Raw genomic sequence first — 14,280 nt, forward strand, 5'->3', positions numbered from 1 at the left:
AAAGGGAGAGATTCACTGAGGTTCATGCATATCCCATTTGGAGCCAGTGTCTCATGACGCATTCAGCATTCAACGTTCCCACCCTCTGGGACGTTCCCAGGCTTCACTAAAGCTTTGTGCTTGATTTGCTAGTTCTAGTGTTTCTCTTCAAGTTTGCACCTGTTTTACAACCTTCAATAGATTGCCACATGCCCTGCATCTAGAACTCGGGGAGTGGGGGAGGTGGAAATGAGGTTATGCATGTAAGAAATAACTATTGCGATAGAGAGAAAAGCACCTACCTATGCCTTTCTTTTCCTTAAAAAAAGTTGCTCTTTTCAAAAGCCATACAAATTAAGCTGTGCATTCCTATCAAGTGTGAGAGTCAAGTCGGGATCAAGACGATACCTATAGACGCAGCCAGGCTTAACAACAGGGAGACCTGCCTCTTTGGTTGTGCTGTGTTGCACTCCAGCTTCACTAGCTTACCTGTGCTGAGGGTGAGTGACATACTGACACCAACGCTCATCACTGTTCCTTGTTCCCATAGTACCCACAGCTGTTTACCGGAATTCTTTCCCCCTGGAAAGGACTACTGCTCTACGGCCCTCCAGGTAAACTACCCCTTCTGGTTTGGTCTTGGTGTTAAGTGTGTTTGCAGAGGATGAGTTGCCTCATCTGTTCTCACTTCGGGACTGGGGTAAACGAGAGCTGAGGAACCGCCTCCTGTTTTGCTTGGGAAACTGCTTTCTGTAAGCAGAGAAATGAAGTTCAAGTGCAGCTCATGCTTAATCCACGTGTGTCTCTAGGTACAGGAAAGACCTTACTGGCCAAAGCTGTGGCCACGGAATGCAAAACAACCTTCTTTAACATTTCTGCGTCTACCATTGTCAGCAAGTGGAGAGGGGATTCAGAAAAGCTTGTTCGGGTAGGAATTCTTTTTCTCTTCTTCTCGTGTATAATTGACATACAATATCCTAATTAGTTTCAGGTGTACGTCAGAGGGATTCGATATTTATATACCTGATGAAATGATCCCATGAAAAGTCTAGTTACAATTTGTCACCATACAAAGTTATTACACTATTATTGACTATATTCCCTACACTGTACATTACATCCCCATGACTCATTTATTTTATAACTGGAAGTTTATACCTCTTAATCCCCTTTCCTTATTTTGCCCGCCCTCCATCCCCTCTCTGCTCTGGTAATCACCAATTTGTTTCATAGATACAGGAATTCTTGATTCTGGTGTTTTTAGAATAAGTGCCAGTGATACAAAATGATGTTACCATTTATTTGTTTTCAGGTGATTTATATGTTAGAATTTACCCTGGATCTTGATTACCAAAACCCTGGGAGATGGACTGACTACTATATGTGGATATTAATTATGCCCCCATCAGCAAAACGTGATCTCCCTTCCTTTGGGAATTTGACCAACAGCCCTTTTGTGATTCATGCAACTTAGGAATGAAAGCTGGAAAAAAAATTGTCTCTGAAGTGGCCTATTTTGTCCTTCACTCGAGAAGCATTTATTATTAAGTATGTGCCGTATATTCAGTTAACATTTATTGAGAGGCTACTACTGTATGCTAGTCGCTGTACTACCCAGGTACTCATGGGAAGAAGCAAGAAACTTAATTATTCTTTCAGATGCCCTGAGCAATTTTCCTCCACAATGCCCATAGCCTGCAGGGTGTTTTTCGTTCCTTAAGAGATTGTTTCCATCTTTATAATATCTCATTCGTAGTCTATGTCACATTTTATATTATAAATTTTTACCTTTTGAGAACAACTGTTAATGATTTATGCCTCAACGTTAAGGTGGATCCTTCTCAGAAATCCTGTTAAACTACTGCACTCTGTGGAATGACTGATAGGTAATCACTCCTAAGAGAATATAAATATTATATATTTTATGAAAAGAAATTACTCTAAAGTATCATTCTTAAATTACATTCTCTTAGATGATTCATTTTCAAAGTATTGTGGCTTAATTGGAAGGCAGAATAGAATATTTTTAAAGGATTTATTTACCTAAAATAACCTTATTTATTACTTTGGTATTGTTCTTAAGTTGTTTCAAATGCATATGTTTTTATAAATTCTTATCACCCCTTTAAGAGTGTAATTTGTGGAAATCATATGTTGACAACCTACATTTCTTTGTTCTTCATCTTGAGTCTAACTCAGTACCAGATCCAAAGATGGGAACTGAATTTAACTGCTCCTAAATTTGTGGGTTCCAGCTGAAACTAAAATCATTATCAGCCTGAAGACTTTACATTTTTAATATTCCATTTCTGTGTGCTGAGAAACAAGACTCTTACCAAATGCCCCAAGAATCAGTTTAGATTCATCCTCTGTCATGAAAAAGGGTGGGTAGAACTATGAGCACAATACACTACAAGGCGTTCAAGGGAAGATTACATGATATTCCCTGGACAGAACTTCCCTGGACAGAATACACTCAGATATTTTGTGATTATTCTTAACAAAGATGTACACTAAAAAGATTTTCTTGTTTAATGCTGAATAGCCAGAAAAGTCATTTAACCTGAACTCTCCCTTCTGTGTGAGCATTGTATTTAACTGAAGTTTTCCTTTGCTTCAGTATTATCTTGTTAGAATTCTAAGAGGAAATGATTCCTCTCTCAATTTCTCCCCTTATTTTACAATATATTTAAAAAGTAACTAGTCTTAAAAAAAAATAGTACAAAAGGGTACATAGACCCCTGAGCCTTCTTCCCAGACGCAACAAACTACGACAGCTGCTGTGCGGTCTTGTGGAACATTCTATACCTTAACATCAACAACTCTTTGAATACAAGTAGGAACACGTTTTTCTGTACCTTGCATTTTTTTCTTTTACTTAACACTATAACTTGGATACTGTTTCACACTGCTATAGCTAGAGCATGTTCTTTTATATGTCTCAATGGTATTTCATTGCATGGGTGTGTCCCAAAACACATTTTAATCAGTGTTTGCTTGATGGACATTTAGGTTGTTGCCAGTCTCTTGCTTTTATGAACAAAGCTACCATGAACAGTCTTACTACACACACACGACTTTGCATATACAATCATGTAGGGCAATTTCTTTGAGTCGAATTGCTGGGCCAGAGGGAATGAATGACTGCCAACAGGGTTATGCCAGCTTACACTCCCATCAGTGGTGAGTGTGTCTGCTTCCCTACACGCTGGGCAACACTGCGTAGGACCCAAATTTTAAAATCTTTGCCAAACTGACAGTGAAAGTAATATTTTGGTGTTCAAATATGCATTTCTTTCATTCTGAATGAATTTGAGCATCTTTTTATAGGTTTAGAAGAATTTGTATTTCTTCTGTGAAATGCATTTTTATTTTGGATATTTAAAAAAATAATTCAAGAGGGATACAGATAACCTCTGCTAACCTTGAAGGATCTTGTCTTCTATCCTTTCAGAAACTACTTTATTTTCTGAGCTCTTGTAAAGGTCTTCACCTGCAAAATCTTGGTCAATGCTGTTAAGCTCCTTACCGTGAAGCTTTCAAGTAAAGAAAGCCCTTCAGGACCTTCCCCTAAATCAAAGAAGCTTTCCTACCATTTGCTTCCCTTTCTATTCCAATTAAGAGTTATTTATAGGGAACCCTTGGGTTCTGTTCCTCCCTCCCCTCCTAATGTTCGTGCCTCTTAGGAGTTGATGCTATTGAATAGTTGAGTGGTCTCTTTAGTAAATGCACACACCTGTTCGTGCTTACATCTTTCAACACCCCCCCCCCCGACCCCCAATTATGTGATTTAACTTCCTCCAAGTACTTTTGAAAATTTTAGACTGATGCTTGCAGAGCACTTACCCAGGATTATATCATCTGGCAGTGGAAAGAGCAGTGGTGTGGTCAATATGGAGACATAGACTACACATGTGTTTCTCCTTCCAACTGGATGTTTGGTCTTGTCTTGCCCTTTGGTCTCTCTGCACCTTAAGGAGCTCCTTAAAAAATGTGTATGAATCTAATAAGGAGTCCTAATAGTCTATTTTTCATTGGGTAGGTTGCCGCTGTTGTAATCATCCTTAATATCGTGTGTGTGTGTGTGTGTGTGTGTGTGTGTGTGTGTGTGTGTGTGTGACAGAGACAAGGAAGGCAAGTACTTGCTTCTAATGAGGTAGTCTCTATTCTATCTAAAAGGCATTTGTGATGAGTGTCCCAGAATTGACACTGTTCTCTCAGTTCATTAGCCTGGGCCAATCGTCTTGGCTGAACTAAACAAGATTCCGTAAAGGGAAATACTTGAGCATGAGCTTGGATGTACCACAAAGTGAGTCGTGGTAAAGGCAAGGAATTTCCCATTTGGTGACAGGGAGAGCTATGAGGGACAACCTGCGACTACGCAAGAAAACCACAATTTGGCTTTTTCTGAGCCATTCCCCCCTTATTTGTTCTGTGATGCTTTGCTAGCGCTATGTGACATGGAGAATAAATCCCCGCTGCCTATTAAAGAACCTCTATTCTTTTCTAAATCTCAGCTGCTTTCTCCAATCAACCAGTGAAGAATTTGTATATGGTGCTCAAGAGATCAGTTTCAGGGTTAAAAAAAAAAAAGGTTTAGTTTTTTATACTCTTTTCATCACCGCCACATCTCCCTTTAGAGCTCTTTATTTTGTTTTTAATATGTCTGTTCTTTGGATGCTTGCTTTCCTGTTCTTGTTTAGTCCATAACATTTTATTCTGGAATGGAACATTTTATTCAATCGGGAATTGCCTTCAAGTACCTGAGCCAAACAGCAGTGTTGGGGTGCTTTGGGGACCCCGAGGAGTAATCTGGGGATCAGAAAGGGGCAAAATTCTTTGGTATTGTTATCCATGACTTGGACTCGATCCTTTTCCTGTCAGTCTTCCTTCTGAGAATAGCCATCTCACTGTCCCTAAAGGGCTAGGGAAAATCATCAAAGGATGTTACACATTCCAAGGTTCTTGCGTCCCTATGGAACACGTTATTGACTGGGGGTCGCAGGGGTTAGCTAACGGACTGGAAATTCGGGAGCTGAGTTTTATCTTAAGCTCTCCCATTTATGGTTAGTAACTCTGGGCTAACCACTTCCTCTCTCTGTCTCTAATTTTATTAAGTGATAAATGGAAATAATTGGACCATCGGACCCCATGGGGTGTGCTAGGGAGAAATAATTGTAATGATTATGAAGTTATTAGTGAAATAGCAGAGTGTAGCATAAAATGCTTTATAGCGACTCTAAGCTTTTAATCTCTGGAAGCATCTCAGAACTTTAAATACATGAATTTGAACCTGTGGCTGCTTCTCTCCCACCCAGGTGCTATTTGAGCTTGCTCGTTATCACGCCCCCTCCACCATCTTCCTGGACGAGCTGGAATCGGTGATGAGTCAGAGAGGCACGGCTCCTGGGTAACAGCTAGAGTTGATCTTTTTTTTTTTTTTTTTGGTCATCACTTCTCCCCTCTTGTAAGTGTGTTTGATGGTCGGAAGCCTATCGACATTTACCAGCAGAATGAGCCTATTAATAAGCCCACAAATTTTCTGCAGACACACGGAAAGGTCTTTAAATTAGATCCTGTTAACTGAATAGCCAATTTAAGTAGTTTTTATCACCGGAGGAAATGTCATCCTCCCTTCCCCCCTTCCCCACAGAGTGGTTTTCGGGCCTGAAGATCACGCAGCCCCCCGAGTCCCAGGCTGCCATAACCGTCCTGCTGGCTCAAAATAGCCGCCTGTGACTGCCTCCTCTGGAGCCAGGGGGGCTGCCTGTGGGGAACGGGGCTGCAAAGGGCCAAGTCCCAAGAGGGACAGTCCTTGACAAGGTGTGCAAGGCCAGGGAAGCCACCACTTCTCTGTGACATCAGGTTGTGGCTCGGCGTGTCCGATTTTAAATACGTCACATGTGTCACCTCTAAAGAGGAAGTGTTTGCTAATGTCCTCAGCAGGGAAGACTGTCCACTTCTAGTTCACATCTCAGACTGTAATGAGCCTTCGGGGTGTGTGGGGCGCGGGGGGGGGGGGGGGGGGGAGGGTGGTTAAGAATGTCTTTCTGTCTTCATTAGGGGTATTTTTCTCTGAACCTTTTTACTAAACTTGGCTCCTCTGGCTTGAAAAAAACCCCAGCTCTCTGGGAATTCTCAACACGGTGCATTTATTCCTGGCCTCTAAGGATCTATCATCAATGTAGAACTAATAGCAATAAAAAGCAAATAATTAGCTTGTTGGAAGTATAACTGGAATATAATTTATGAAATTTTACTTATTGAAAACCATTTTCCCAGTGGGGAGAAACCACCCTTAATGTCCATGGGATATTAAGACTCCTGTTGTCCACGGATTGAAACAGGAAGATTCCATGGCATAACGGGTGCTGTCAGCCCCAGGGACCTGACTGGAGCAGGGAACTGCACAGGCCCCTCTGCTGGGCATTCCTCATACAAAGCCCTGGATGCCTGGCCTGTCTTCCCCTGTGACCTGTGCACTCGCTCTTCCATTCCCTTTGTCCATCTCCATCCCCAGATTCCCCACAGCTCTCTGACTGAGCTCATTGGAAAACTTCCTCCCCTACCCTGCAGTGTGCTCCAGGTTTGGCGTTGAATCTCAGTTTCCTTGTCTGGACTTTAATTCTAAAACTAGAATTTTCAGGAAATTGGTCAGGGAATTGGGGCAGGTGTTCAGAAGACTTCTTGGCTCATATTATGTTAAAAGAATAATAATTAGGGGTAAATGCTGAATAAATACATACCTATACCGAGAGACTGCTCTCTCAGGAAAAGGCAGTTAGATAGTAAGGGGCACAGTCCCTAACACCCACAGCCCTGGTTGGGTTGCCAGCGCACACATATGGAGAGGAGGCGCTGCCTATTGTGTTGTCCCAGGCATTTTTTGTTTTGTTTTGTCCTTTGACTTCCATCTATACAAGTGAAGAGGAAGGGGAGGTGTGGGATGTGGCGTTTAGACCAGTTTGCATTGTGCAGGTCCTGTACTGAGCTCTCTCTTGGTGGGAGGGTCTTTGGCAGTGGGGGGGGGGGGCTTAGAGGATGAACGTGCACAGGAGACTGCCTCCCACCTGCTGTGCAAGGAAAGCATAGTTCCCACGTCCTTATCTTGCCTTATGAGGAGAGTGAAACAGATTTAGTCTAGTAATTCATCTCTCTTTTTGGACAGTTTGTATCCATAAATTATATTAACAGAAATACTGCCTGTGAAACTTCTTTCGTGCCTGCTCCATAAATGAAAAGAACTATTCTCAACTATGCCACTTTTTTTTAAAAAAAGGTAAATAATACTGCAGGTAGCCACAGCGGGTTGCATTTAATCTACCAGTGGCACTGTCTACCCTTCAGTTATTTTCTAGTTCACCGCCAACCTTCGGTTTTCTTTTCAATATCATCGTTATATTCACTGACTTCCTCTTTCTTCCTCTGTATGGGAAAGTCGTACCCAGTGGCTTGTTTCCTCCAACTCTAGTACGAGTGGCTCCTGAGAATGAGGCAAGGAAGGGGTCAGCCGCCAGAAAGGGACCCTTTCCACAGTCAGTGAGTCATGACGGTGAGAGACGCTCTGTTCGTAGAAGCGGAGCTCTGCCCCGGGGAGAACCTCACCTGCCTGTCCTTCTCAGGGGGGAGCACGAAGGAAGCCTTAGGATGAAGACAGAGCTGCTGGTGCAGATGGACGGGCTGGCTCGCTCCGAAGATCTCGTGTTTGTCTTAGCAGCTTCTAACCTGCCCTGGTAAGAGACGTAGAGAGCACATTTGGAATACATTTTCACTGAATATACATGAAGATATTACAGGGGCCACTTGGGGCAAAGCCTCGGTGTTCAGTTCTAGCCCTGGAAGGATTAATCTGAAGCTTTCCTGTTCAAGTCCTGAAACCCTGCTCTCTGTACCGTGCAAGCATCTGCCTTCATAGAAGGAACGTAAGCCAGGGCTACCACTGACCGTATTGAAAATGGACATTTTGAGTCGAAAGACAATTTATTTGCTATATTTAAACAGGACTTGGGCAGAGAACTATAAAATCCTGAAATCTCCAGGACTCAAGGAATATTCCAGAAATAGTATGTTTGGATTTTAACAGTATTCAACATTTGGTAAGTTAGGAAGAAAATATTTTCTTTAATGTTGTGTAGTAAATAGGAAGCTAAATAATCTCTAATTGAAAATATAATCTATTCTCAGAGTCTTTTATTCAAACTGTATCCCGGAGTAGTTGAAGAACAATTCTAGAAGTGGAATTGGGAAATAAGAGGTGTTGACTAGGGAAAAGCAGTATCTACTTGGAGCGTATACTTACAAAATCACTAGAATCCCTTTATAGTTCCAAGAATATCTGCATGTACATTATTTCTTTTGAGGTACAGGTGAGACAGGAGACAGATAAGGAAATGCTGCTTTCCCCTTGGCAGAGAGGACCAAGGTCAAGGAAGGTCAACTCACCCAAAGTCAGCAGCAAATTTGCAGCAGAGCTCAGACGGGTGACACCCTTACCTCAACACCCCCCATTCATTTCTGTTTCCACATTTCAAAATGAGACAAGAAACTCATCTGTAGCACATGCTGATCAGCTGAGCTCCCAAAGCAGAAGTCACTGAAAAGAGATCATGAGATGTACGCGTAGTCTGTTATTTTAAATATATTCAAACTTAAACCTGGTTCCACCTTCCCGCCAGTTTATAAGATGCTCTCTAATGTGCTAAGGTGATCAGCATTTTGAAGATACAAGTTATTTATAGACAAATTAAAGTGGGGTCCAAACAGAGACATGTCATGTAACTGTGGTTGTGGAATCCTTTCAACAAAGCATTTCTGTTCCTTCATCCATTTGAAACGGGGTTGATCATAGGACTTTACTTATGTCCCAGGAGAGCGTGTGGGGAAACAGTGAAGCTTTGCGCATGGTGCTGGGAAGGTCTATACGCCCAGGGAGACCTACACATTTTCTGGAGGAATAGAGAACCCTCTGCGCCCAGTGACAGCTAGGACTTTGTTTAGGAAGATACGGTGCTGCCACAATTTCCCTAAGGTAACCAGTTATTGGTAAGCCCCAAATAAAATGGTTCAGAGAGAAAAAACAAACAAACAAAAAACCAGAAGCTAGCAAACAAAAAATTAAATCAAGGAAGCTTAGAAGGGCTTTCCTGAAAGAATTCTTCTCAACATGTCAAATGGCAAATACGCACGTGCTTTTGAGCTTGGATTCTTTCATATGACAGATTGCTTTGTTACAATGCAACCTGGAACCAATATGTTCTAACCTATACATCCTTGAGCATTGCCGGGATTTGAAAAATTCCAAACAAACACTAAAAAAGAGATAAAAGCACAATATCCCCACCATTTCACAGGTTTAATAATTAACCATCTTGCCCAGTTGATCTCATCCATTCCTGCTTCTCCCCCTTTTTGCTGAACATCTTAAATTATATCCCAGATTATTGTTATTTCTCACATATATGCTTCAGCGTACATCGTTTAAAAACAAGGACATTTTCTTGCATCACCACAATGCCATTATCACCCCCCCCCCCAACAACATTAATACTAATTCCTTAACATCATCTAATACTCAGTTGACATTCAGATTTCCCATATTGTTTCAAAAATGACTTTTCACAATGGATTTACTGCACTGGTATCCAAGCAAGGCTTGCATTCTGTAACTGCTTGTTCTCTTGAGTCTCTTTTAATCTAGAACAGACAAAGCCCCTTCTCTTTTCTCCCCACTAGCCACTGATGTGATTGTCCTGTGGTGTGTCCAGATTTTCTGGATTTGGTCATTGTCTCCTCATGGTAGTACTCAGCTTGTTTCTCTTACCCCGACAAATACTAAATGTTAGATGATTGACTAGATTCAGTATCAATATAATTTTCTGGCAAACATACTTCATAGGCGATGCTGCGTATATCACACTGCATTGCATTCAGAGGTAGGTAATGTTCCCTTGTCCAGCTTTGGGTGGAGCCAGGAGGGATCAGTGTGTTCAGGAGTACAGGTCCCATCACTGGTTTCAGTATCCATTGATGACCTTTGCCTGAAGCTCTTATTTCACTAGGGTGTGATGCTATCATTCCTTCTTGCTGATAGTTGGAATTATTCTCTATAATTGAACTTTCTCTCATCCAGTAGGGTTATTTGGTTACCCTGAAATGTAGCTTACACTAGATAATCAGGCTTCTTTCTCTCTGATTTTTAGAGTCATGATTTGGTACCCTAGCAACTTCCAGTGGTAACCAATAAGCCAGGCTCACGCTCTCTCTCTCTCTCTCTCTCTCTCTCTCTCTGTCTCTCTCTCTCTGTCTCTCTCTCTGTCTCTCTCTCTGTCTCTCTCTCTCTCTCTCTCTCTCTGATCTATTAATGACTTGTCAGGAATAACCTCATTAGTTTCTTTTTTTAACTTTTGTTGAGATATAACTCATATACCATACAATTCACTCATTTAAAGTGTATAATTCAAATATAGTTTTAACTATATTTATAGAATTGTACAACCATCACCACAATCAATTTTAGAACATTTTTTTTTACCTTCAAAAGAAATTTTATACCCATTTGCAATCACCCCCCACCCTCAGCACTAGGCAACCAGCAATCTATTTTCTGTTTATGTAGATTTGCCTATTCTCCTAAATGGAATTATTATGGTAACTCTATGTTTAATCATTAAAGGAACTGCCAAACTGTTTTCCAAAGTGCTGCACCATTTTACATTCCTACTAGCAATGGATGAAGGTTCCAATTTCTCCACATTCTCATTAACTCTTGTTATTATCTTTTTGATTATCGCCACCCTAGTGCGTGAGAAGTGGCATCTCAGTTTTGATTTGCCTTTTCTTGATGACTAATGATATTGAGCATCTTTTCATGTACTTATTGGTCAGTTGCATGTCTTCTTTGGATAAATGTCTTTTCAAATCCTTTGTCCATTTTCAAATGTGTCTTTTCACTATTGAGTGATAGATTTGTCTTACATATTCTTACACACACACTCACACACACACACACACACACACACACACACACACACACACTCCAGTCCTCTATCAGATACATAATTTGTAGATATTTTCTCCCATTCTGTGGCCATTAATCAGGCCGGCCTGCCTTCCTCCTTCCCTCCCGCCCTCTTTTTTCTCCCCTCCCTTCCTCTCTTCCTTCCTTCCTTTCTGAACTTTTTTGTTCCGCTTTCTTTCTTTTTGCCCTTGCTAAATGCTAAATTCCTATGTCTGTCGTTCCTAGGCTTGGAGCCTTTTAAAAGACCCTGTAATTGATTATTCTACAGCAATGCTGTCCAATAGAAATATAATGTGAGGCACACATATACTTGAGAAGTTTCTAGTAGCCACATTAAAAAATATAAAAAGAAACATAAAATTAATTTTAATAACATATATTTAACCCAATATATCCAAAACATTACCATTTCAATATGTAATCAATATAAAAATATTGCAGTATTTTACTTTATTTTTTCACACTACATCTTTGAAATCCAGTGTATAATTTACACTTATGGCACATCTCAACCGTACATGTGGTTGACAGGTACCATATTGGACAGTGCAGCCTGAGACATATTTGTCTAAACCCATGTTGCTGCGACAGAGATTGATAGCTGCCTTCCAATATTCACTTCATCCAAGAAAGAATTTTAGGTTCTATTTCTTAGTCAATCTGCTGTTAGGTGTGGCCAAGATCAAGCTTCTTTGTTATTTGCACAAGACGACCCACGTTTCATTTGTACATTCTGTTCCAGACTTGGAATCGGCTATTGATTCAGAGCCCTGTGGTTCATTTCCCTTTAATGGGAAATGACCTGTAGAGAATCACAGTCTCACCAGTAGGGATGCACCTTGCTACCAGATTGCCATTACTTTTTTGCCTTTTGATTGGGCAGAGCTAGGAAATTGTTGTAACAAGAGGCAAACAATGAGTTTGTACCAGTATTTCCCACTCAAATGTAAGAGTACAAGGTTTTTAGTTCTTGGATTTTATATATGTATAACTGTGAAAATCCTAGTTCCTAACAATGTTAATATAATGCATATTCATTTTATCCTAATATGTAAATCTAGTTTGTATTTGTGTGTATAACAGAGTTTCTCAGTAATAATACCAGTACTATCATGTCCGAGAGTTTGGTGAGGAAATGGTACAGCCCTGGCCTAAGCTGAAAGCGCTAATTCAGGGTTTCTCAACCTCAGCACTACTGACATTTTGGGGGAGACAGCCTGTGCCGTGGGGGCCGTCCTGTGCATGTATGATGCCGAGCGGCATCCCTGGCTCTGCCCACGAGACGCCAGTAGCACCCCCCCCCAGCTGTGACAACCAAAACATGTCTCCAGATGTTGCCTGCCAGATGTTCCCTGGGGGGCAATATCACCCTTGTTGAGACTTCTGGACCATTAAAAGGAATTGACAGATATTATACAGAGATAAGCTACCACATGCGCCACTAAACTCTCGTTTTTTGTGGGGTTTTTTGTTTTTTTTTAAAAAACGCCATAAAATAACTGAACTTGGTTTACTTACACAAAAGGAGACACATTATATAAATTGTTCTGTATCTTGATTCTTCTTAACAAAATATTCTGGAGATCTTTCCAAATAAATACAGAAAATTCTTCCTTATTCCCTGGATAGCTGCGTATAGTAATCTATCCCAATCACCTAATGATGGGATATGGGTTACTCCTACTCTTCTACTTTTAAAAACAATGCTGCGATGAGTAACAGCATGCACATATCACTCTATGTATTGGCCAGTGTAGCTTTGGGGTAGGTTCCTGGAAATAGAATTGCTGGATCAAAGGCTTAATGTGTCTGAAATTATAGTGGAGATCGCCAATTTCCCTCCATAGAGGTTGTACATTTGGTATTCCCACTAGTGTCCCGCTTTTAATACTCAACATTATATTAAGAATATTTGCAGTGTCATTAAATAATCCCTAAAAATCGGATTTTGTAACGGCTGCCCAAAATTCCCACATGGGAACATACCCCAATTTAGTTCATCATTCCTATCCTGTTGAACATATATGATGCTCCCAACTTTTCTCTATTATAAATAACACTGAAAGGAACTTCCTTGCAAAAAAATCATGGACCAAAGTCTGGTTACTTCTTTAGGACAGATTTCTAGAAGTAGGATTACTGTATCAAAGGGTATAGATGTTTTTTTAAGCTACTTGCTACATTTTGCCCAAGTCCTCGTCTGAGGAAATAGTATATTTTTTGTCAAGAATATTGGGACAGATCTTTATCTTGGCTTCAGAGACTTAGGTGAAGGAATAAACTTATCTGACTCAAGCAATCCGTCCTTCTGGGGAAATAATTAAATCCTATCAAACTACGTAAAAGCCCAGTCCTAAAATCCCGAAAGAAATTCTCTACGGTTGGGTAATGGTAGTTCTCTTCTGTGGCATCTTTCAGGGCACTAAGCTATCCTTTACTGCTTGTTAACTTACCATTTTCCCTAGGCAACTCCATCTGTCTCGAGGGGCAGTCATTTTCCCCCTTCTCAGAGCAAGACGGCATGCAGCATCTTTGTTTAGTCAGGGCTTCTCCTCAAGGAGCACCTTCCCTGAACTATAGCATCACAGAAAGGACAAGAAGGAAGCAAGAAATAACAGCTCACCTGTGTCATTTGATGTGTAAATAAGTCATGGGAAGAATACAAATGTTGCATCTTTAATACGACCACTTAAAGTAACAGCCATGTAAGAAATGCTCAGCAAGCACAACTAGGGCTAATCTGACCCACCTCGATTGTTGAATAGTCACAGATTCAGGCCCAGGAGTCTGGAGGGAAACGAAATACTGAAAAGGGCCATTAAGGCAAATGCCACCTTTAGATGTCTATTTAACCTGATGGTCGTTTGTACAAATAAGGTGTGAAAACTGTATGTGGGAAATATGTTGAAACTCACCTTTTCCTTGCTCTATTTGCAAAAGGGCTAGAAATTTCACTATTCCTCTTTAAAAATCAGATGCTTGGTATGACCAAATTCTATTAAAAACAAAACAAAACCCCAAGTCCTAATATTTAGAAGAAAGCATATGATCTAAGAGATTACTGCATGGGAATGGGTAGGAATGTACCTATGCAAACCGACTTCTTCCCCTATGAATTCTCTCCTGTTGGGTACGATATTTCTATTGAAGCATATGCATGTCACTGCAGAGATCAGCAGACATGACCCAGGCGCTTTCCACAGTAACCCCATGCATCCCCTGGGTTCCAGGGAGAAGCTGTTCCAAGTGGACAGTGTAGATAGGCGTCAGCCTATGCAGGGCTC

The 14,280-nt window shown here is 40.9% G+C and overlaps 1 protein-coding gene across 2 annotated transcripts in view; it reads left to right on the forward strand.

The window, feature by feature from the left end:
- KATNAL2 (katanin catalytic subunit A1 like 2) overlaps window positions 1-14,280 on the forward strand; it is a 65,489-nt gene that overhangs the window by 45,153 nt on the left and 6,056 nt on the right. For both annotated transcript variants that reach the window (XM_019739666.3, XM_074340020.2), the window contains 4 exons: window positions 530-593; window positions 789-907; window positions 5,298-5,389; window positions 7,602-7,712. In XM_019739666.3, coding sequence (XP_019595225.3) covers window positions 530-593; window positions 789-907; window positions 5,298-5,389; window positions 7,602-7,712 — 386 coding nt within the window. The remainder of the gene's footprint in view (window positions 1-529; window positions 594-788; window positions 908-5,297; window positions 5,390-7,601; window positions 7,713-14,280) is intronic.

The sequence above is a fragment of the Rhinolophus sinicus genome, chromosome 4 (assembly GCF_057876585.1).
Source record: "Rhinolophus sinicus isolate RSI-liver-muscle chromosome 4, RSI-T2T, whole genome shotgun sequence".
NCBI classification, from domain to species: Eukaryota; Metazoa; Chordata; class Mammalia; order Chiroptera; family Rhinolophidae; genus Rhinolophus; species Rhinolophus sinicus.